Here is a 21,777-nt window from a genome sequence, read left to right on the forward strand (position 1 = left end):
TCTTCGGTCTCACTGCATCTTACCCCAAGCATAACCGCACCGGGTGGCAAAACGATCTCATCTTACCATCTCACTCACCTCCACCATGTCCGACCACGCGGATGACCGCAAGGTGTCCCACGACTATGTCGAGGACTCTGGCAGCGTTGATCTCAATGCTGTAGCCATGGCAGCGTCATACGTTCCTGGAACCGCTGCCGAGAAGGCGTTGGTTTGGAAGATCGACAAGCACATTATCGTGAGTCTTCTTTTTTATTTCGAGGGTGCTTTTCGTCGCCGAGCTAACTCATCCAGCCCACCATCTGGTTGCTGTACATGTTGGGGTATCTCGACCGAGCCAACATCGGGAATGCCAAAACAGGTGAGATTGTGCTCGTCCCGATTCTCAGACCGAGCTGACCAAACAGGCGGTCTCGAGCGTGACCTCAACCTTTCCTCGACCCAGTACTCCATAGTGCTTCTTGTATTCTTCGTCAGCTATGTTCTTTTCGAGATCCCGAGCAACCTTTTGATCGCCGTGAGTCCTGATTCGCATTGTTGGGTGAAGATTCAGGCAAAAGAAGGCGATTCTTGTTATTTTTGGGATTTTTCGGGTTTTGGGAGAGATATCCTCGCCACCTGTCGACAAGAGCTTACATGTACAGCGCGTTCGTCCCGGTGTATACCTCTCTGCCCTCTGTGTCCTCTGGGGAGGTATCGCTGCGTCCATGGCCGCCGTCAGCAACTGGCAGCAACTCGCCGCCGTCCGTTTCGCTCTCGGTGTGGCGGAGGCTGGGTTCGCACCTGGTGTCGCTTTTTACCTGTCCTCTTGGTGAGTATTGTGTAGCTGCGTATGGGATAGTGATCGCGGTACAACGAGCTAAACTGATCATCAGGTACAAGCGGTACGAACTCGCATCTCGTTTCAGTATCTACTACACCGCCACCGCCGTTTCGGGCGCCTTTTCTGGTCTCCTCGCCGGTGTCATTACTCAGTATCTCGACGGGGCTCGCGGCTACAAGGGATGGCAATGGCTCTTCGTGCGTACTTCTACTCACAGATGTTATCAACCATACTGACAATCAGCTCATTGAGGGTTTGGCTTCATCCTTTGCCGGTCTCTTCGCCTGGTTGATTCTTCCGGACTACCCTTCCACCACCAAGTGGCTCACCCCCGAAGAGCGTATCCTCGCTGCTCAGCGTCTCGCCTATGACGGTATCGGTCACACTCAAGGCGCCACCGCCAACGTCGGCGAATGGGAGGCCTGCAAGATGGTCTTCAAGGACTGGCGGTCGTGGCTCTTTGTGGTCATGTACATGCTCTGCACCGGCGCCCAGACCATACAGTAAGTCTTGCCCCCTCCGTACCTATCTCAAATCTCAAAGTAGACAGCTGACGCTGGTAGGTACTTCGTCCCCACTTTGGTAGGCGCTCTAGGATGGACTGGCTTCGTCGGACAGTATCATACCATCCCATTATATGCCTGCGCGTTCGTGTGTGAGTGCTCAAAAATGTCGCTGTCAGCCATCGCTCACGAATATAAGTTATTCTCTTCTTCTGCTTCGCCGCAGACCGTCTGCAGAAAAAACCTCTCTTCATCTCGATCGCTGGCGGTCTCGGTTGTGTCCTCTTCATCATCGTCGTCGCCAATACCGTCCGGATGGTCCAGTACGTCTTCATCATCCTCGCATTTGGCTGTATCTACGCCCTCCCTCCTCTCATCCTCACCTGGGTACCCAATATCCTCTGCGCCCCCGCCGAGAAGCGTGCGGTCGCCATCGCTCTTGTCAACGCCCTCGGTAACTCTGCATCCATCTACGGTGTCTTCCTTTGGCCCGCCACAGACGCGCCACGGTATATTCCAGGCTTCTCGGCTACGACTGCCTGGATGGGTGCTATCTGCATCCTCGCTCAAGTTGCAAACTACCTTTTCAAGAAGTACCCCATCGAGCAGATTGACGCGGATGAGGTGGTCAGACAGGAGATTGAGAAGCAGAGGAGGACGGGTAGGATCATAGTCTAGGTCTTGTGTCAGTATCTGTAGTTAGGATTGACTTTGTTTTGAATGTAGGGCAAGGGAAAATGAAATGTATGAAGAATCAGGTCGCCACTTTCGCTATGTTTCAGATTGACATAAGGAACGAGGAGTTGAGCAGTTTTCCCACGATCCACCTGGGGGTTCGAATCCTACCAAAGTCGGCGTTTGGCGGGAATATAAACGGTTGCCATCAGCGATTTCGGGAGCGTAAATTCGGTTGCCGTTGACGTCCACACCGTGGCTTAATAAGTGGTAAAACTGCAGCCCGTCATTAAAAGACGTTTAAATAGAGTGATGATGTCCCGGGTTCGAGCCTGGCATCGTTTGCGATCCTGGAGTGTTTAATCCCAGATGAATGAGAGTGTTATTGGGCGGGTACCCGCCAATTGGCGCCGTGTAGACACGTTACAACACCTTCGACTCGTGATTACCGGCGTTTCCCGGTAACGCGCCCACTATCGAGCTCTGGTTCCGATTAGAGTAGGCTTAAAAGTGTCATATTGATAGTTTCCATGCATACAACAACACCGGTCCACTTGCGCTGAGCCCTGCTGAGCCCACTTCAACACCATCAATCACCATCAACAACGACATGTCGGCCGCGATGCGCACAGGTTTCAAGCTAGCAAGCGAGGCTGGGGCGACCGCGAGGACGTGCTCGGCCTGTCGCCAGACAAAGCTCCCCCGGCTGCCCTTGCGAGCCACTGCGATCCCTACTATCCGATCGTTCGGGACAACCAGCCGGAGATGGGCAGAGGTAAAGCCTGGACCTGCCTTGAGTCAGACAAATCGTACGTCGACCTAGTTTTGCGTCAGCGCATAGCTGATCGCCCTCCAGGAGCTGAGATCACACTCCGTCGGTTCTGGAAGACCGTGCACATCAAGGAGGAAGAGGACGGGCTGCTCATCACGCTGGATCATCGTAATCTCAAGACGCCATCCGGGACAAAGTTGGTCCTGCCAAAGGATCGGAGATTGCTGGCGCTGCTCATAGCGAATGAGTGGGAGAATCAGGATGAGATCCTAAAGCAGCATGCGTTGCCCCTGGTGAGTTCCTCGTAGCGAGACGAGATCGTAGCTGATATGGCAGACATCATTAGCGTCCAGAGCTATAGACGGAATGCAAGATCCAAAGATCAGGCCTGGCGTCATCGACGCGCTCATGGACTATCTCGAGACAGATACGATCTGGTCAGTCCCGCTCAGTCTCTCTCCGATGCCTGGAACTGACATTCAGCTATCCCGAGGAAAAGCCCGAATCACTCGTCAAGCTGCAGCATCAGTATTGGGACCCGCTCTTCAACTTGATGAAGAAGAACTATGGGGTTGAGCTCGCGCTAGCAGAGGGGTTTTCACCTGCCAAGCAGCCAGAGGAGACCGTGAAGGTGTTGCGGGGCGTAGTGGAGGACATGGATCACTGGGAGCTTGCCGGTGAGTCCTGCTTCCTAGTCTGACTCCGTCGCTTCCCGTCACACACATAAGTGTGAGACAGCTACCGGGCGGGCGTATCGGTAGTTGTCGTCAGCCCCACCGTGACCAGCCAGCATTACACTGCTCCCTCCTCCTTTGCTTCCCCACTCGGTCGATCAGCTTCGTATTCTTGAATCCCTTCGTTCTTCTTCCTAAATCAGAGCCGCTCTCGTTAGCGATCCCCTGGCTGACAACGTAGCGTTCGAGCGCGCAGTATACGCCTCAAAATCCTTTGTTATCGCTTTGGCAGTTTGCAAGGGCCATCTGACAGCGCACGAGGCATCTGAAGCGGCGCACGTCGAGGTCAGGGACCAGATCAGGCGGTGGGGAGAGGTAGAGGACAGTGAGTGCTTTGCAGGATACCTGTAAAACCGGAGACTGGACTGACTTGACTAGCTCATGATGTGGACTACCAGGACATCCGGCGGGCATTGGGTAGCGTAGCTTGTATCTTAGTCAAGGCATGATACAGCGCCATGACGCTATGCATCTCGGGAATGGCTTTGAATGCCAGTATACATCGTCCTTACAGGCTTGGGCAGAACTCAGTGCTTTGCCTCACAGCAAAGACCACAAAGGTGGAGGGCAGCGGTGGAGGTCACCGATCAGAACTTCCTCGCTCTTTGTACTTCCTTTCTCCTCGCTTTTCGCATCTATCATTACTGCCGCCTGGTGTCCTCATCCCGGTACCCGGTACTATTGTACTCTGTATCAGAAACAGAGCTGGTGTCATGGATCCGTTTACAAATTTCGAGGGCGCAAGCCAGGTAAATCGACCTTCCCAGCTGAACTCTGGCCACCTCCTTCGCATCTTTGGCTGACAAGCAGTACGGGGCCGAGGACGACTCCACCTCCTTCTACTCTTCCGTTCCATCTCAGGTCTCCGTCCGGATTCCCGCTGTCGCTCCCAGCAGACCGGCAGCGCATGACGGACAACACTCGTCCGATCTGAGCCTGGCGCTAGAAGATCTGTCTTTGGACAATACGACGTCGAACCACATTCACGCCACTGTACGGAATGGCTACGAAGAGGACTTTGAGGGATATGCAGAGGACGTAGTGGAGGAGGTGAATGTGGAGCATGCGTGCAGGTGGGTCTACACCAAACGAAGGGTGGACAAACGCTGACGGGCAGTTATTGTGGAATCCATAATCCACAGTGTGTCGTCAAGGTCAGTGTTGCTGTCGGCAGCCTTGACCCACTGACATTAGCTGACATGACCAGTGCCTTCCCTGCAACAAGTGGTTCTGCAACTCCCGAGGAAACACCTCGGCATCGCATATCGTCAACCACTTGGTCAAGGCCAAGCACAAGGAGGTTGTTCTGCACCGGGACAGCGCGCTCGGCGAGACCATCCCAGAATGTGAGCTGAGGGTCTCTCCTTCCTGTCTGAACAAGGGTAAAGCTGACGTCCAGGTTATAACTGCGGGAGCAAGAACGTCTTCATGCTGGGCTTCATCCCCGCCAAGAGCGATACCGTCGTTGTGCTGCTTTGTCGGTAGGTCCACCTCGATACTGGTATCTTGTCCCTGGCTGACCCTCAGTCAACCCTGCGCAGCCCTCACCAGCTCGCGCGATATCAACTGGGACACTTCACAGTGGTCCGCCATCATCGACGACCGGTCTTTCCTGTCCTGGCTGGTCAAGGTGCCGTCCGAGGCGGAGCAGCTCCGAGCGAGACAGATCTCCATGTCGCAGATCGCCAAGCTCGAGGAGATGTGGCGGGAGAACCCCATGGCCAAGCTGGAGGATGCTGAGGCTCAGACGGGAGAGGAGGAGATGCAGCCCATCCTTCTGAGGTGAGTGGTGTCCCGGGTCGGCCAAGTGCATGGCTGACGAAACAGATACGAAGACGCCTATCAGTACCAAAACATCTTTGGCCCGCTCGTGAAGATCGAGGCGGACTACGACAAGCGCATGAAGGAGGCGCAGACCGAGAGCGACATCATTGTGCGATGGGATATGGGTCTGAACCAGCGGCGTCTGGCTTGGTTCAGCATGCCAAAGCTGGAGAGTGGGGAACTGAAGCTGGCGGTGGGCGATGAGCTAAGGTTAAAGTTTACGGGGATGACCTCGGCGGGGACGGGCGGTATGAGGGGTTTGCAAGCGCTGAACAGGCTGGGCGCTGGGCATGCGGATTCGACATGGGAGGGTGTGGGGAGTGTGGTCAAGATCCCCAACAGTGAGTCAATCATCAGCTCGCAAGGACTGGACTGATGAACAGACGTGTCGGATGAGATCTGCTTGGAGCTCCGCCGCAGCGATAACTGTCCGGTCGACTGCACGCATGGCTTCACCGTCGACTTTGTCTGGAAAGCCACCAGTTTTGACAGGATGCAGGCGGCGATGAAGACATTTGCGGTGGACGAGAAGAGTGTTAGCGGATACATCGTGAGCTGCGCGAACAATTTCATAGTGCTCCAGCTGACTTGCAGTACCACAAGCTGCTCGGCCACGAGCTCGAACCTCAGGTTCTGCGCACCCAGATGCCCAAGCGGTTCTCGGCGCCCAACCTGCCCGAACTCAATCACTCGCAAATGGCAGCGGTCAAGGCGGTACTTCAGAAACCGCTCAGCTTGATTCAAGGTCCACCAGGTACCGGCAAGACCGTCACATCCGCCTCGATCGTCTACCACCTGGCCAAGATGAATTCTGGCCAAGTCCTCGTCTGCGCACCCTCCAACGTCGCGGTCGACCATCTCTGCGAAAAGATCCACCACACCGGTCTCAAGGTGGTCCGTCTCGCCGCCAAATCGCGAGAAGCGCTCGATTCGTCCGTCGCGTTTCTATCTCTGCACAACCAGGTCGCCAATGCCGATACCCATCCGGAACTCCAGAAGCTCATCCAGCTTCGTGACAGCATGGGCGAATTGAGTCAGAGTGACGAGCGCAAATACAAGGTGCTCGTGAGGGCGTGTGAGCGGGATATACTCAACGCGGCGGACGTCATCTGCGTGACGTGTGTGGGGGCGGGTGATCCGAGATTGGCCAAGTTCAAGTTTAGGACGGTCTTGATTGACGAGGCGACCCAGTCTGCCGAGCCAGGTGAGCCATCAACTCTCATTTGCGATACTACAGTCCCCCTGTATTCAATCTCCATTCTTGGCTACAGCTTTGTGTCAAGTGCTTCTTGAACGAAGGAGTCTTGACTGAAGGAGAGAGGGGAGAAGGGGATGGTTGCGTGAATAGGACGATGCTGATTTCCAGAATGCATGATCCCCCTCGTGATGGGATGCAAGCAGGTCGTACTCGTCGGCGATCACCAGCAGCTCGGACCGGTCATCATGAACAAAAAGGCCGCCAAAGCTGGACTATCGCAGTCCCTCTTCGAACGCCTCGTCGTCCTCGGGAATCGCCCCATCCGGCTGCAGGTGCAATACCGAATGCACCCGTGCCTCTCGGAGTTCCCCTCCAACATGTTCTACGAAGGCACGCTGCAGAACGGAGTCACCGCGCCCGAGCGGCTGCGCAAGAACGTCGATTTCCCCTGGCCGGTCCCTGAGACCCCCATGTTCTTCCACCAGAACTTGGGGACCGAGGAGATCTCATCCAGCAGTACCTCCTTCCTCAATCGCACGGAAGCGAGCAACGTCGAAAGGATGGTCACTCGGTTCTTCAAGTCGGGCGTCCTGCCGTCCCAAATTGGCGTAATCACCCCGTACGAGGGTCAGCGTTCGTACATCGCGACATACATGCAGCTGCATGGGTCGCTCAAGAAGGAGCTGTACAAGGAGGTGGAGGTGGCGAGTGTGGATGCGTTCCAGGGGAGAGAGAAGGACTATATCATCCTCTCGTGTGTGCGGAGTAACGAGCATCAGGGGATTGGGTTCTTGAATGACCCGAGGCGGTTGAATGTCGCGTTGACGAGGGCGAAATATGGGGCGGTGATTTTGGGGAATCCAAAGGTCTTGAGCAAGGTGAGCTGGTCTGTTACAAATTAGGGACAAGCTGACAAGCAGCACCCGCTTTGGCTGTACCTCTTGACCCACTTCAAGGAGAAGGGCACCTTCGTCGAGGGTCCGCTGAGCAACCTCCAACCCAGCATGATCCAGTTCAGCCGGCCCAAAAAGACACTTGCTGCTGCTATGGACCCCTTCAAGCGGCACGAGACATCTGCCAACGAGTTCCTTGGTTTGTCTGCCCACTGATCAATCATATAGGAGCTAATCAGCAGGTCGTGCCCCCGCCCCGGCTGCCAACGGCCGATTCGACCCGTCCTACTATCGCACGCACGACCCGACCGCCTACGTTCCCGGCGATGCCCAATCCGTCGTCTCCCAAGCCATCTCCTCCTTCCCTCTCGGCTCTGCCATTCCCAACGGAAAGAACAAGACCTACACCGGCTACGCCTCGTCCATCATCTCTCAGCAGCCCATCGGGATGTCGGGTTCAGACGCGGTCTCGCAGGCCGGCTCCATCCTCCCCGGCAGTCGCGTCACGTACAACCAGTTTGACCGCTTGCCTGGCGGAGCTGTACCCAATGCAGGGATGAGTGGGGTCGGGCGGCGCAGGCTGTCAGTGGGCAGTATGGCGCAGAGCGACGCCCCCACGGCGTCGATGTACGCGTACGGGTACAAGACGGGAGATGACGAGACGTCCTCGATCGCCCCGAGCCAAGCGGGCATGACCGAGTTCTAGTCGAGGCATCGGCCATGGAGTGGGCTCAGACAAGAGCATTCTACTGCTAGAGCTGGGACTGGCGAAGCTCACGCGGACGGGCAGAGCTGTCTATAGCAAAGTCGCGTCGAGACCGTCAGTGCGAGGCGTAGTCGATCCAGACGGGGAGGTAACGCTGTAGTGCAAGGTCACGGAGAGGGGGTAGGAAGAGCAGACATCAATGCATACAATCTAGCCATTTGTATCGTTCCTACTTCGTCTGCCTTACTAGTCTCTTGCACCTCTCTCGACTTGCACGGCATCGCCGGCTCGCCGCTCGGACTCCGCGCTCGGAGTCGGCGCGGAGCTTGCTTACGAATTGGGTTTACGCAATCCAGGGATTTGCCACCGAATGGAGGCGTTTCAGTTGCCCCGCACCTCCGACCAAAACAATTTTACCTTGTCCATACCGCCGGCACAGAACGCGTCAACTTGCGTTCCCTTCGAGGCAGACAATGGGAGACAGCAGCACTGAGATGAGTGGAAGCTACCGATGGAAGAGCCACATTCGGCGAGGTCCTTTGGGCGGCACACGCTTCCATTAGGGGGAACAAGGGTGGGGTCCGAGCTATTTGGACACTTTAGATGAGTTGAAACACGGAGTAAGGGGGAAGGAGGGACACGGAGGGGATCCAAGCTTGTCGCGCTGGGCCTCCGCTAGCGTCTCTGAGCTGCACGAAACTATTTCTCGCCACCCACTCCTCTTGACTCTGTCCATCTCCTTTCATCCTTCCTTCTCTATCACTTCTATCCTTGTTGTCATACTCACCAACTATCACCCCCACACTCCTTAATAGTCCCAACAACAACAAGCAATCATGTCCACCGCTACCGAGATCAAGGTGAGTCTTCTTTCCCCGCTTGGATCCCTTCCTTATCTTCCATCCCCTTCCACCAGTCGAGGAGGTGGCGAGGGGTGATGAGATCCATGGTCAGCTGTAGCCTGAGTCTGCTCGCCCCTCCGCCCTAGATCTACTGGACATCAAACACGAAACACCCCTCACACCACTCCGCGACCCCTTCCTCTCCTCTGCCCCCGCTGTCCATTATTGTTGTCTCACCTTACCCCTTGACTGGGCTGGTCGACACGCCATGTTGGCTGCGCAACACCCAAACATCCTCTCCTGCATCCCTCTTATCAAACGCTTCACATCTTCATCTTCCCTCTCTACATACTTCTGCATAGACCCCATCGAGACGCTCGCTAACACCTTTCTTTATCACTCAACCCAACCTATACCCACCACAATGACTCTCCTCAACTACATTCAAAACATGTCCCAAACCCACCTCGCTGGCCACCTCTCTCCCAAATCTCGCCCAGCCACTCCCCTCCCATCCGAACCTGTCACACCTATCGACGCCGAACCACCTGTGCTTGTATACGAACCTACCCCCTCTGACTCTGCCGTGGACGCCTTTGTCGATGCGCCCACCGACCCTATCGCATCCCCTGACGCCGCCGCTTCTGAACCAACCCCAACTCCTGTATCTGCCCCTGCCCCCGAGGTCACCATGATCGCTCTCGTGCCCTCGATTCCCGAAGAGCAGCCCGTCGCCGCTGAGCCTGTCGCACTTGCTGCCCCCGTCGAGGCTGTCAACGCCGAGGAGGTCAAGGAGACCCCCGCCCCTGTCGCAGAGGTCGAGGCTGCCCCCGTCGCTGAGGTGACGCCTGTGGTTGAGGAAGTGAGTCATTCGTTGCCCTCGCGGTTCAAGCTGACAAGCAGGCCCACAAGCAGCCCACCACCACTCACGCCGAGACAGGTACCCTCCACACCCCCGTCGAGGCTGCAACCACCGTTGACGGTACCCCAGCCGAGGCCGCCGTCGAGGAGACCCCTGTCGCTGCCCCCGCCACCGAGACCAAGGAGGAGAAGAAGGAAGAGAAGAAGGTGGAGGTCAAGGTAGGTCTTCTATAGTGTCAGTTGTGAGCCCCGCTGACATACCAGGAGAAGGTCGAGAAGACCAAGGCCGAGAGCAAGGGCTTCTTCGCCAAGCTGTTTGGCGGCAGCAAGAGCCCCAAGAAGGAGAAGAAGGTCAAGACCCCCAAGGTATGTTGCTTACCTTTGTTTGGCGCCGAGCTGATCTCTAGACCGAGGAGGCTGACCCCACCCCCGTCACCGCCGCAGATACCCCAGCCCCCGCTGCCACCGAGCCGATTGCCGAGGTCAAGGCTGAGGAGGTCGCTGAGCCAAAGGCTGAGATCACCGGTGTCGCACTCGCTGCCGAGCCGGTCGCCCAGGCTCCCGTGCAGGTCGAGGAGGCGCCCGTCGCTTCCACTTCCGCCGTTGTTGAGCCCGAAGCTGTCAAGGAGACGTGAGTCATCGCATCATACTTGCTTGAATATCGTCTGATTATCAGTGAGACCACCGCTGCCCCGGTCGAGCCCGTTGCCGAGTCCAAGACCAAGGAGACCACTGCCGCCGAGAAGGACGTGAGTGCTTCTACTCTCCACTCGGTCACTTGCTGATTCCCAGGTCAAGGCCATCAAGGCTCACCGCCGCATATCGACCCGGTTGACATCCTTCGTCAAGGGTATCGGTAAGAAGGAGCACCACGCCGGCAAGGAGGAGCACGTCAAGGACGCCGCCGCAGAGCCCGCCGCCGCAGATTCGACCCCGGTCGTCAGCGATGAGGCGCCCAAGATCGCCGAGCCCACTCCTTCCGAGCCCATCTCGATCGAGGAGCAGGTAAGCTATCATAGTCATTGCCGTGAGCCCAGCTGACGATCGTAGAAGCCCGCACCAACGACGACCCACGCTGCACCCCCAGCCGCCCCCGTCGTAGCGACTGCGGCCTGAACGACATTTCTCCCTTCGGCGCCTCCCCTTAGATCCTTGCCTTGTGCATGTTTGCCTGTCTTACCTATATAGCCTTATCACCTTTAATTAGCCGCATCAGTCGGTCCTTCCCCTCCTGAATGAACAGCTTGAAACCTTCGCTTCGTACTTTGTCGTTACGACCCTTTTGCTCGGTTCTTCTTTGACTCTTGCTTAGCGGTGAGAGGCGTGGATTAGTCGGCAGAGGAATGATCATGCATGGCATTCGATGATGCGAATGACAGGCAGCAGGCCAGATCGCTCCTCGTGCTCATGAGCTCCTCTTCTGTGTAAGCTGTACAGACGCTATTCGATCCCCCTAGTGGAACGACCTCCACCTTGACTGAACCAGAATTTCCACGCAGGCAAAGCAACAACAAGCATCCACCCTTCACACGCCCAATACCTACACCATGTCCGGCATAGCATCATCTTCCCGCCCCCAATCGAAAGCCCAGCGGATAGGCTCGCTCCTCTTTTGTCCCGTATGCGGCACGCTCCTTGACCTCCCCGCGGACGACAAGGACGATATCGAGTGCCATCAATGCGGCCGGTCTGAGCCTGCTTCATGTGCGTTGGTCTCTACTCCCGCTTCGAGAGCTATCCAATCCGGAGGGAGAAGTACGGTACTCAGGTGCTGATACTATAGCGTACGAAAACAACCCCACCAAGACTTACTCCTCACCTAATGCTTTCCCAAGTCAACTCCGGGCCAAGCGCGCGTTGGTGCAAAATACCCAGACAGGCGGCGAGGCAGCCAAAGACAGAGATCCAATTGTAAGCTATTTTCCACTGGTCTACGGCCAATCCTACGTGTCTAGCTTTAGGCGGAGTAGCTGACTCTGTGTAGGCGCAAGAAAAATGTCAAAAGTGTGGGCATATAGGGTTGAGTTATAAGGAGATGCAATTGCGGTCGGCGGATGAAGGTAGTACGATCTTCTACAAGGTAAGCTTGAGACCTGCGATGAGCTTTGCATGACAAGAAAGAGCTGATGATGTAGTGTATGAGCTGTGGAGATCAGACTTCTACCAACAACTAGGGTCTTTACACTCATCTTGCCCTTCTTGTGCTTGCTCTTCCCGTCTACGGTCGTCATATCACTATCAAGTACGCCCTGTGTTGTATATCTCACCCTCATGTCATGCAGCTTATATTGACCGCCTCGTCCTGTGTCTTAACCTTGCGCTAACGTGGTCTCGGCAACCCAAACACGAGCCAAGTCACGGGGGCTGTTCCCCCTTCTCCTCTCCTGCGCGGCGCGTCGACAAGGCGTCAGTGACCTTTGTCGAGGGTTTGAGCTCAACCGTAATCACGATCACGTCTCTCAGATATAGTTCGGTGCAACCCGGCGGGCGAGTCAACGTACCGATTGCTTAGTGCAAAGGAAGTTGACCCCCATGCTCTAAGGAACACGGGACGGGCGTATCAATGATGCGGCACAACGTAGATGATATGTACACCCAAAGATACCCAACTACACTAAGTAGAGCCAACGCAACATCATTCCCCTCTACTGACACCGCTCACTTCTTCTGCTCCTGGACCTGGTTAATCAAGCCCTTTCCAGTCACAGCCGAGATCATGTTATCGAACACTCGGATCTCCATCTAGCACATATCAGCTCACTGCGCTATGACACGGATCTGCGGCAGATAGCTCACCTTCTTCTGCGAGTCCTGGGTCTCGGTACCCATGTGGGGGAGAAGGGTAATCTTGTCATTGTTGACGAGACGGGGGTTCACGTTGGGCTCGTCCGGGAAGACGTCAATACCGGCGGAGAAGAGCTGCAAGTCAGCCTGACCTTCTTTTGCTGACTCCGACCTGCGGTCTACTTACCTTGCCGCTGTCCAAAGCCTCAAGGAACGCCTCCTCATCGACCACAGCCCCTCGCGCAGTGTTCACGAGCACACTTCCATCCTTCATCTGGCTGAACTGTTCACGGCCAAAGCTGCCCTTGGTCTTGTCGTTCAGAGGCAAGTTGAGGGAGACGACGTCCGACCTCCGCAGGAGTTCTTCCTGGGACGAGACGTACTCGCATGGGAAGTCACAGGCGGGGGTGATTTCGCGACGGTTGTAGTAGATGACGGTCATGTCGAAGGGAATGAGCATGCGAGCCATGGTCTGAAAGTCAGCGGAGTCAAGTCCCGTGGGTGAGGAGAGCTTACCGATCCGATACCGCCCATACCGATGATACCGAGGACCTTGCCCTGGGGATCCCGAGCGGGTATGAGACCGCCCTTCCACTTGCCGTTCCGGACATTCACCTCGGCGCGGTGGAATTGACGCAGAGCAGAGATGGTGAGGTAGGCACCGACGGTGGCTGTTCCGTGATCGACGGCCATGGGAGTGTGGGACACCTGGATGTCGCGGGCGGTACATGCGTCCACGTCGACTAGAGGGTCAGCTCTGTTTGGTCTCCAGGAGCCCGGTACAAAGCCTACTCTGGTCGTATCCAGCACCGTTGTGGCAGATGTACTTCAAGCTCTTGGGGAGCGCATTAATGAGCTCCTTGTCGAACAGGCCGATGCTGGCTACCGAGTCGTTGTGTCGGTAAATGGCGACAATTTTGCTGTACTTGCCCTTGCAGTCCTCGAAGAAGGCCTCGCGCGTCTTGGAGTCGAACTCCTGGAGGATGTCAGCTGTGTTCTTCCACCTTTTTCCGTGAGGAAGGCAGAAACGGGTAGCTCACAAAGACCTCAGCGACAGCGCCAAGCTTCGACTTCTGCTCCTCCTTGGACCAGACAACACCCTTGGTCGGGTTGGCTGCGGGTCAGCGCCAGACACCTACTGCCACACGGCCACAGATCAACGGAGGACACACCGCAGATAAGAACTTGGGGCTTGGACATTTTGCTGAGAATGGGTATGGGACGGGATAGGCAGATGTGAGGCTGGGACAGGAGACAAGAAGAGAGTACGAACGGTAAAGATCCCCGCGACCTCTCTTGATCTTTGCAGTCGCCTCGGTCCACCGGGCCAGTGCGGACCGGAAACGCCGGCGGCTCACCGAGCCGGTCAGAGCCGAAAGGGGGGGTTGCCGTAATGGCGATGCTTGGCTGGTGCCTGGTGGAGGCACGAGCTTGACGCGCTTCTTCTTCTGAAGGTGTTAAGTTGCTTTGTACTCTTGACACACAGCATAACAGCATAGACCACAAAGAGTAACGGTACATCAAGGCAAACACACAAGATAGCCTCATCTCAAGACCAGGTATCTCTCAAATAGCTTTAAGCTGCCGGTCACGCGTTCAGCACCAACAGACTTCGACGGAAGCTGTCTCACCATGTCCACTAACGAAGTCGACCTCGATGCCATTCTGGCCTTTGCTATCAACCTTGCGCAAGATGTGAGTTTCGGTTCATACCATAAGAGTCAACACTCTCCTCCGTACTGCTTGGCTGATACGGCAGGCGGGCAAGATGATCCGTGATGGACAAGCGAAGCGATTCGCCTCGGAAGCTGCCTCAGAGGATGCCAAGCTGAACAGCGTGGACGTAAGCTTGACTTCGATCCACCCCGTCACTGCATGACGAGGATCTCCAAGCTGTAGCTGACGGATCACAGCTGGTCACAGAGGTGGACAAGGCAGTCCAGGAGTTCATCGAGAAGGCTATCAGCGAGGCCTACCCGGAGCACAAGTTGTGCGTACTCCTGGCGCTGCTCGGACGCTTATACGAGTGCCGGCTGATGAATGTAGTATTGGAGAGGAGACATATGCTGGAGAGAAGATCACTGATGCCCCGACATGGATCAGTAAGTCAGCTCGTCGTGTTATGGTTCCTGCTCGTAAAGGCTGCAGCTGATGCCTCAGTCGAGTAGGCCAAAGTCATTAGCCGTAAGAGTTACAGAGCTAATATAGGCAGTCCTATCGATGGTACTACAAATTTTGTGAGCTGCCAAGGGCTCCGCATTGTAGGGCAGAGCAGAAGCTGACCGGCGAGATTCATGGCTTCCCGATGGTCTGCACCTCTATCGGCCTGGCGCACAAGGGTGTCCCAGTCGTAGGCGTCATCTACAACCCCTTCATGGATCAATTGGTAAGCTCAATTGCTCCCCTTAGCGCTACGATAAGCGGGCGTGAAGCTCACCATCGTAGTACTCTGCTGCGAAAGGGCGCGGAGCGTACCTGAACCAAACTCAAAAGCTTCCTCTGACTGGCAAGGCGAAGCCGCTTCTCTCGCTCGGGCATGCGCTGTATGTCTCTCATAGTCACAGCTAGGAGGCACCAATACTAGTGAAAGCCGAGCTGACTTGGCAGCATCGGCGTCGAGTACGGCTCCAACCGCCTCTCGCCTGGCCTCCCATCAAAAGTCCGCACGTTCCAGACCCTCGCCGCAGATGTCAAGGAAGGAGGCAAAATGGCACACTCGCTTCGCAGCCTGGGATCTGCAGCGATCAATATCGCCGTGGTCGCTTCGGGCGGACTGGACATGTACTGGGAGATCGGCGTAAGTTCAACTCGACCGAGAAATCCGGAGGGTCTAGCTGACCAGTTCAGTGCTGGCCTTGGGACGTGACTGTGAGTAACTCCTTCGGCAGCTGAACAATACCGAGCTGACGGTCAGGCGGGTATCTGTATCCTGCACGAGGCCGGCGGAGCGGTCTTTGGCTCCAAGACGAGCTCGCTCAGTGGGGATGTTGACGCTGATCTCATCGGTGAGCTACGCGGTGTCTTTTCAGCCCTAAGTGGTACCGGATCAAAGATAGCAACTGACATGTCAGCTGGCCGAAAGTACCTCTTGATGCGTGGTATGGCGCCTGCCGAGGTGAGTATTCTTAGCTGTGTCGATGACTGAGCTGATCTGTGTGATAGGGCGAGACGGCCTTGCAGACTCAGCAGCGGTTCGCAAAGGAGTTCTACGACACGACTGAGGATCTGAACCCATAGAATGATCGGGTCTGTACAGGCATGCATCATTATATACAAGAGTGCGCCAACTCATATCTGCTAATTGGTACACATATCTATGACATTATCACGGTTCGGCTCAGTCTATGTCGACTCTCCCCTCGCCGCCTGCTATGATACCAAGCAGTCGTCGACCCACTATCTCCCCAATCTTCGCGTACCCTGCTTCCGTGAAATGGAGACCATTGTCCCAGATCTTCTCCCTCTCCTCTTCTCCTAGACTGTGATAAGGCATCTTCTTGTAGAGGTCGAGGATATACCTGCACATAGATCAGCATCTACGATTTCATGGAGAGGAGGGAAATGGGAAACGTACACGCCCTCCCTATCATCCCCTCGGATCTTCTCATTCAGTTCCCTCCTCCTCCTATCCAGCTGAGAATTCTTCGCCGAGCATTCCGGGACGGTAAGAAGAAGGACCTTTGCTCCGCGTGCCATTGGGATAGAAGTGACCGAGAAAATGGTTTCCCAAATTGCTTCTACGCTCCGTCCGTAGCCGAGGTCGTTGGTGCCGCCGAGGAAGACCAGCCAGTCCCATTGCGTCGCCTTCTCGTGGAGGGATCCATGTCCCCCGGCTGAGGATGAAGACCGGCAGATACGCTCCATCCGCCTCGAGAACCCTGCGGTGACGAGGTCGCCGCTTTTGCCCTCGACGCATAGGTGGACTTTGGTGAGAGGGCCGAGTCGAGAGGTGAAATATGCGAGGGTTGCTGTGCCGTAGGGTGTCATCTTTGTGCCATATTCGCTGTAGCCTTCGGTGAGGGAGTCGCCGAAACAGAGGATGTTGAGGGTGTGCGGGGTCGGGGTTGGGATGTGGGATGCCATGGCTTAGAGAGGAAGAGTGAGAATGTGACCCGTGAGCGTTATAGATTGGATAAGTATAGCACAGGCCAGAGGTGATAGCTGGTGGGGGATGGCTATTCAGTCGGACAGGTAAGCGGACAAAAGGCTCTCGATACCCCCCGACCGTGAGGACCTGAGTGAAGGCACCGACGCGATGGAACGGGGTGGACGCGCCGTCACGTAATTGACGCAGCTTTCGGTGTTAAGCGCTATCAGCGATATGGTCCCGCGGCAGAGACAGCTCAGATCGCCACACTCGGCTTCATCCGTCCTCGCTCGCTGGGCCCTCGGCGTTTTAATTAGTTCCGCTCTTTCCCACGCGCCAGGCCAGGCAACCGAGCTTGCAGCTGGGTGGTAGAGATTTGTATGAGGAAAGCTTGTTTGATCTCTTTCTCTTAATCGACATACACAATGGTCAGTCACGATCCCCAATAAAGCATGAGCTTTCAGCCGCAGGGAGCAGCGGGAGGATACGACGGCGAAGGATACGCTCGGCTGAGTCGTGCAATAGGCGGACCTAGGGAATAGGAGGGATGTTAGGAATGGTTCAATGGAACTAAGCTGACCCATCTGTAGGGAAGAGGACCTAAGAAGCACCTGAAGCGTCTCGCAGCTCCATCGTCATGGATGCTCGACAAATTGGGCGGGACCTACGTGAGTTTGGGCGACACTGGCGGAATACAAGGAGATCTATGACTGACTTGGGCGTAGGCTCCCAGACCCTCCCCCGGTCCCCACAAGCTCCGGGAATGTCTCCCCCTCACCGTCTTCCTCCGCAACCGGCTCAAGTACGCTCTTACCGGTGACGAGGTGACCAAGATTGTCAAGCAGAGGATAATCAAGGTGGACGGCAAGGTGCGGACGGACGAGACCTACCCTGCTGGGTTCATGGGTGAGTTGGGACGGACTGGACGATGGTACAGGGCTGATGGTCAGACGTCATCACCATTGAGCGTTCCGGCGAGCACTTCCGTCTCCTCTACGACATCAAGGGTCGTTTCACCATCCACCGCATCTCGCCCGAGGAGGCCAACTTCAAGCTCCTCAAGGTGCGCAAGCATCAGCTCGGTGCCAAGGGTGTCCCCTACATTGTCACCCACGACGGCCGTACCATCCGTTACCCCGACCCGGCGATCAAGGTCAACGACACTGTCAAGTTTGACTTTGTCCAGAACCGGATCACCGACCACATCAAATTCGAGGCCGGAAACGTCGTCATGATCACTGGCGGTCGTAACATGGGGCGATCCGGAGTGATCGTCCACAGGGAGAGGCATTTGGGCGGTTTCGACATTGTGCACGTCAGGGATGTTTTGGACAGGACTTTCGCTACCCGGTACGTTGTATCGGTTGACGAATCTGTGCGGCAGCTGACGTCCAGTCTTTCCAACATTTTCGTCATCGGCGAGGGCTCCAAGGCGCAGGTGTCCCTGCCCAAGGGCAAGGGTGTCAAGCTTTCGATCGCTGAGGAGCGTGACCAGAGGAGGCGCCAGAAGGCTACCGAGGCGTAGGGTAGCTGTGGATTGGGCATGCAGATACTTTATGACTCAATAAGGGCGGACCTATTGACTTGTTGAGCTCTATCATCGCTCGATCCTGCTCGGTGCCCTTCAGCGCCTTCTCAAGGCAAAGTCAACGGTCCAGGCTCGAGTCTACTGTCAGAGCAGCTGTGAGGTATACGAACGGTCGAGGAACACTGCATTGTGCTCTTTGTGGGGTCATCTGTGTCATCTCATTTCGTGTAAGACAGCAGAGAGCTTTCTCGAAGGCTCTCTCGCAATCTCGGCCGAATGACTGAAGACCTCCACTTGAGCGGTCCTTTCGCGCCGAAAGATACCTTATTCTGCCATATTGCTTCTTATCACCTACTTTCTCTTTCTACAACTTGGACACCCTCTCCTGTGACTGTCAACGCGCAACATCATGCCCCCAGCCAAAGGCGGAAACGCAAAGAAGGAGGGCGGACGAGCCAAGAAGGCCGAGAATGAGGTTCGTTCACCCTTTGCTGCTGATCATGCGCGACTTGCTATTGCTGTCGGACACAAGCCTTTTAGCAGCCACAAGACCACGACCACCTTCCGGAGTACAATCTCGCTGACTCACTATAGGAGAAGAAGAAGGATGTGGTAAACAAGGCGGTCGCGGCCAAGGTGGCCAAGGAGTGGGAGGACGGAGGTACGTGATGGCCACCGAGTTGTGCTTTGACGACATCGCTGATGAAACACCAGCGAAAGGCTTGAGCAAGCAGGAAGTAGCAGCCGCCAAGGCTGCTGAGGCCGGTACGTCCCCTCTTCTATCCTTCCCGTTCCTGCCTCACGCAGCTGACACCCAGCGCGCAAGAAACAAGAACGCGAAGCCCTACTCGCCGCTGAAGAAGCCTCCCTCCCTTCCAAGCCCAAAGCAGCTCCCAAAGCTGGCGCGGCCAAGAAGAAGCCCGACTCTGGTGTCCTCGCTCCAGCAGCAGGAAAGGGCATTGCTTCGTTCACGACGAACGACCCTCTGGGATTGCGTGGATCAGGGCTGGGAGATGATGAAGGGGAACCGGTCGCGGAGTTGAGCGCGAGAGGGGTGGAGGAGATGCTGGAGGCGCTGGAGGTGGTGAATCAGAAGACGAGCAAGGACGCGCTGGGGGCGAAGGTAAGCTGGTCTCTGCGAAGGAGTGGTGCTGCCGAGCTGACATCTTAGGCGGGACTGATTGAGGCACACCCAGAGGTATGGTGTTCTTCACTCTTGTCGGCGATCTCGAGCTGACCGTCCTCAGAAACGGTTTAAAGCTGCCTTCGAAGCCTACCTCGAGCGAGAGATCCCAATACTACGTGATGAGGTGGGTTATCCCCTCCAGCTGGGCATCTATGTGTGACCCAGAAAGGATTGAGGACATAGCTAACATACCAGCACCCCGGTCTGCGGCAGAACCAAATGCGAGATAAGCTGTTCAAGAAGTTTGAGAGGTCGCCGGAGAATCGTACGTCTTGTCTCTTCTCTCTTGCTTCACTGAGAACATCGCTGATATCTGGTCAGCTTTCAACCAGGTCTCGGTCGAGTACAATACGACCAAGGGGGAGAAGGTCGAGAAGCTCAAGGAGGTCATGGCTGCCCGGGAGAAGAAGTACAAGACCATCATGTAGATCAAGGCGCCAGAGAGACACACAGTCAGTTGTCGTGTGAACATTGTCCTGGACGGGGATAGCAGAACTGATCAAATAGTCTTGATGTACGATGACGCCTTCACACCACCAACATAGGTATAGCGCTTAGCAGCGCACCGTTCATACAGGATTGGCGTAGTCTCCTGTTTAGCTATAGCCGCGAAGGTCATGTATCATTCCGCGTTCATCCTGTCCTCCGATGGGAATCGAGCGCAGTCAGGCGCTATACCGGGCGTGAGAACGAGTCAGTCCGAATTAGAAGGCTCAAGACGAGAACGTCCGCTCCGTATCGGCAACAAAAGCAGCGCATACATCCACCTCGTTAGATGTCCTGCCTTGAGATATATTCCTACGCATCTCCGGCCCAGCGCATCTTTGCTGCCCTATACTTGGTCATCACAAACTCATTCGCCACGAGCGTAATGACAGTATGCGGCCATATTCTCAACAGATGCGCTGTCGTCCCTAAACTCATCAGCTACGCCGAGCAGCCCATGGGCGCATGCCAGCTGAAGATCACTCACCCTTGTACCACCCCGCAATCCCCTCCGCCTTGAAAGTCTTCCAGAGACAATCTATCGGGTTCGTATACAGTGCACCGCGAACACGACCGGTGATCGGGTCTTTGACGGTATTTTGGTTGTACATCCGAGTGAGGACCGTATCGGCGGGTCTATGCGTCAGCTTGGGTGTCCTACCGAAGATAAGAAACTTACTGCATGGCCGCACAAACGCAGAAACCTGATACTCCACTAGCGACGAGATATGTCGAGTACCCATTCTCCTTCCAACCCCACGAAATCAAGTACTTCTTGCCGAGGTTGTAAGAGGGTAGTTGTACTGATGAGCCCTGCAGAATCAGCTGAACTGTCCTCGGGTAAGGGCATGGCAGCTGAGGCGAGCGGAAAAGCTTGCCATAGCTGTCCGCAGGATGGCAGCATTGACACCCCTCCACAGTCCCAGTATCCCGTCGCTCTTCAGGATAGTCCGCAGGGCATCGAACGAGCCCTTGTAGTAGTGCTGTGCGCCGACGGGGAGGGCGGGCGAGTAAGCCTGTATCCGTGCTTTGACCATGAAGAGTGGAGATCCCAGTGCGGCTACGAAGTCAGCCCTATTACTGCACTACACTCTGGAGAGCCAAAACCATGGAAAGCTCCGTTCTACTCACCTCCAATACATCCCGTCATTGCCCCAGCTACGATCGCTGTGCTCGCCAGCACCTCGTCTGGATTCCGGCCAACAGTGGCGGTCAGAGAACGGCGGATTGGCTCATAGAAGCCCAGCCGAGACCCATTGAGGAGGATCTGGTAGCCGTACTATCCAAGATCAGCTCTAATCGACCTGCACCCAAAGGGAAACACGTCTAGGTGGAACGGATGAACGTACCGCCGGTAAGAGACCCCTTTGTAGCCCTTTGATCCCCTCATGCCGCCATGTCTTCTGGAACACATCGAGGACGTTCTTGTACACCTTTGGAGCGTTACTGTCTGCCCGCTGAAGCTCGCCCTGGAGTTGCAGACGGGTCTTCATGACCTCTGGGACGTTGGCTGAGACTGTCAGATCCGCCCTTGCTGAAAAAGCAGAAGAGCACAGGCCTCTTCAACGCCTCAGTGAATAAGCAGTGAAAGACTTACAAACCGTGACGGCTGCACATCCTGCGAGACCTCCACAAGCGAACGACTCGAGCAGCGATAGAGGTGCGAGCGGGGTTCGTTGAGGAACGACCGCTGCGCTGGGAGCTGTAGCGCTCGGGCCAGGAGTGAGGACTTTGGAGGACGAGGAGGACATGGTAGCAGAGTAAGTTGATAGGGCGATCGATACCGAGCCGGCGAGCGGAATCCGTGGCTAGGTGCGACAGGGGTTTGCACACCAGAAAAGTGTGGACGTAGGTCGAATCCCTTTGATGGGAGAG

The 21,777-nt window shown here is 55.9% G+C and overlaps 11 protein-coding genes across 11 annotated transcripts; 8 read left to right on the forward strand and 3 right to left on the reverse strand.

Moving 5' to 3' along the window:
- Positions 1-85: 85 nt before the first annotated feature.
- MKK02DRAFT_37380 (nicotinamide mononucleotide permease) lies at positions 86-2,004 on the forward strand (the record flags this gene model as incomplete). The annotated part of the gene is made up of 8 exons (XM_053089637.1): positions 86-238; positions 295-361; positions 408-517; positions 645-811; positions 876-1,020; positions 1,067-1,326; positions 1,387-1,478; positions 1,526-2,004. 8 exons carry the CDS (start codon positions 86-88, stop codon positions 2,002-2,004), a joined length of 1,473 nt encoding a protein of 490 aa, XP_052946852.1.
- A 762-nt stretch (positions 2,005-2,766) lies between these two features.
- Positions 2,767-3,956, forward strand: MKK02DRAFT_24762 (uncharacterized protein; the record flags this gene model as incomplete). Its single annotated transcript, XM_053086930.1, has 5 exons — positions 2,767-3,066; positions 3,110-3,210; positions 3,257-3,450; positions 3,689-3,832; positions 3,886-3,956. The coding sequence occupies 5 exons, from the start codon at positions 2,767-2,769 to the stop codon at positions 3,954-3,956; spliced, it is 810 nt and encodes a 269-aa protein (XP_052946853.1).
- Positions 3,957-4,220: 264 nt separating this feature from the next.
- MKK02DRAFT_37381 (putative ATP dependent helicase) lies at positions 4,221-8,128 on the forward strand (the record flags this gene model as incomplete). The annotated part of the gene is made up of 12 exons (XM_053089638.1): positions 4,221-4,256; positions 4,318-4,580; positions 4,625-4,661; positions 4,715-4,853; positions 4,907-4,988; positions 5,035-5,289; positions 5,335-5,672; positions 5,715-5,881; positions 5,926-6,535; positions 6,698-7,407; positions 7,450-7,621; positions 7,665-8,128. 12 exons carry the CDS (start codon positions 4,221-4,223, stop codon positions 8,126-8,128), a joined length of 3,273 nt encoding a protein of 1,090 aa, XP_052946854.1.
- Positions 8,129-9,394: 1,266 nt separating this feature from the next.
- Positions 9,395-10,947, forward strand: MKK02DRAFT_45786 (uncharacterized protein; the record flags this gene model as incomplete). Its single annotated transcript, XM_053093612.1, has 7 exons — positions 9,395-9,832; positions 9,874-10,050; positions 10,096-10,197; positions 10,239-10,462; positions 10,508-10,580; positions 10,624-10,836; positions 10,882-10,947. The coding sequence occupies 7 exons, from the start codon at positions 9,395-9,397 to the stop codon at positions 10,945-10,947; spliced, it is 1,293 nt and encodes a 430-aa protein (XP_052946855.1).
- Positions 10,948-11,378: 431 nt separating this feature from the next.
- On the forward strand, positions 11,379-12,005 carry MKK02DRAFT_45787 (uncharacterized protein; the record flags this gene model as incomplete). Its single annotated transcript, XM_053093613.1, has 4 exons — positions 11,379-11,535; positions 11,615-11,742; positions 11,816-11,911; positions 11,967-12,005. The coding sequence occupies 4 exons, from the start codon at positions 11,379-11,381 to the stop codon at positions 12,003-12,005; spliced, it is 420 nt and encodes a 139-aa protein (XP_052946856.1).
- Positions 12,006-12,489: 484 nt separating this feature from the next.
- Positions 12,490-13,815, reverse strand: MKK02DRAFT_25881 (D-isomer specific 2-hydroxyacid dehydrogenase; the record flags this gene model as incomplete). Its single annotated transcript, XM_053087107.1, has 7 exons — positions 12,490-12,573; positions 12,628-12,750; positions 12,803-13,087; positions 13,132-13,358; positions 13,408-13,591; positions 13,656-13,729; positions 13,788-13,815. The coding sequence occupies 7 exons, from the start codon at positions 13,813-13,815 to the stop codon at positions 12,490-12,492; spliced, it is 1,005 nt and encodes a 334-aa protein (XP_052946857.1).
- A 432-nt stretch (positions 13,816-14,247) lies between these two features.
- On the forward strand, positions 14,248-15,852 carry MKK02DRAFT_34123 (uncharacterized protein; the record flags this gene model as incomplete). The annotated part of the gene is made up of 13 exons (XM_053088854.1): positions 14,248-14,310; positions 14,375-14,458; positions 14,529-14,605; positions 14,662-14,717; positions 14,776-14,779; positions 14,828-14,852; positions 14,906-15,001; positions 15,061-15,158; positions 15,223-15,412; positions 15,463-15,483; positions 15,530-15,620; positions 15,687-15,730; positions 15,778-15,852. The coding sequence occupies 13 exons, from the start codon at positions 14,248-14,250 to the stop codon at positions 15,850-15,852; spliced, it is 924 nt and encodes a 307-aa protein (XP_052946858.1).
- Positions 15,853-15,952: 100 nt separating this feature from the next.
- On the reverse strand, positions 15,953-16,698 carry MKK02DRAFT_45790 (SGNH hydrolase-type esterase domain-containing protein; the record flags this gene model as incomplete). Its single annotated transcript, XM_053093614.1, has 2 exons — positions 15,953-16,133; positions 16,190-16,698. 2 exons carry the CDS (start codon positions 16,696-16,698, stop codon positions 15,953-15,955), a joined length of 690 nt encoding a protein of 229 aa, XP_052946859.1.
- Positions 16,699-17,127: 429 nt separating this feature from the next.
- MKK02DRAFT_34125 (ribosomal family S4e-domain-containing protein) lies at positions 17,128-18,227 on the forward strand (the record flags this gene model as incomplete). The annotated part of the gene is made up of 5 exons (XM_053088855.1): positions 17,128-17,130; positions 17,293-17,370; positions 17,428-17,608; positions 17,653-18,052; positions 18,098-18,227. 5 exons carry the CDS (start codon positions 17,128-17,130, stop codon positions 18,225-18,227), a joined length of 792 nt encoding a protein of 263 aa, XP_052946860.1.
- A 412-nt stretch (positions 18,228-18,639) lies between these two features.
- On the forward strand, positions 18,640-19,844 carry MKK02DRAFT_45792 (uncharacterized protein; the record flags this gene model as incomplete). The annotated part of the gene is made up of 8 exons (XM_053093615.1): positions 18,640-18,705; positions 18,825-18,891; positions 18,945-18,995; positions 19,049-19,353; positions 19,402-19,428; positions 19,478-19,540; positions 19,612-19,681; positions 19,738-19,844. 8 exons carry the CDS (start codon positions 18,640-18,642, stop codon positions 19,842-19,844), a joined length of 756 nt encoding a protein of 251 aa, XP_052946861.1.
- Positions 19,845-20,214: 370 nt separating this feature from the next.
- On the reverse strand, positions 20,215-21,653 carry MKK02DRAFT_37384 (mitochondrial carrier domain-containing protein; the record flags this gene model as incomplete). Its single annotated transcript, XM_053089639.1, has 7 exons — positions 20,215-20,330; positions 20,390-20,538; positions 20,582-20,715; positions 20,781-20,962; positions 21,034-21,181; positions 21,252-21,412; positions 21,500-21,653. The coding sequence occupies 7 exons, from the start codon at positions 21,651-21,653 to the stop codon at positions 20,215-20,217; spliced, it is 1,044 nt and encodes a 347-aa protein (XP_052946862.1).
- Positions 21,654-21,777: the final 124 nt, after the last annotated feature.

This window comes from Dioszegia hungarica (assembly GCF_025882075.1).
Source record: "Dioszegia hungarica strain PDD-24b-2 chromosome Unknown MKK02contig_8, whole genome shotgun sequence".
Lineage (NCBI taxonomy): Eukaryota > Fungi > Basidiomycota > Tremellomycetes > Tremellales > Bulleribasidiaceae > Dioszegia > Dioszegia hungarica.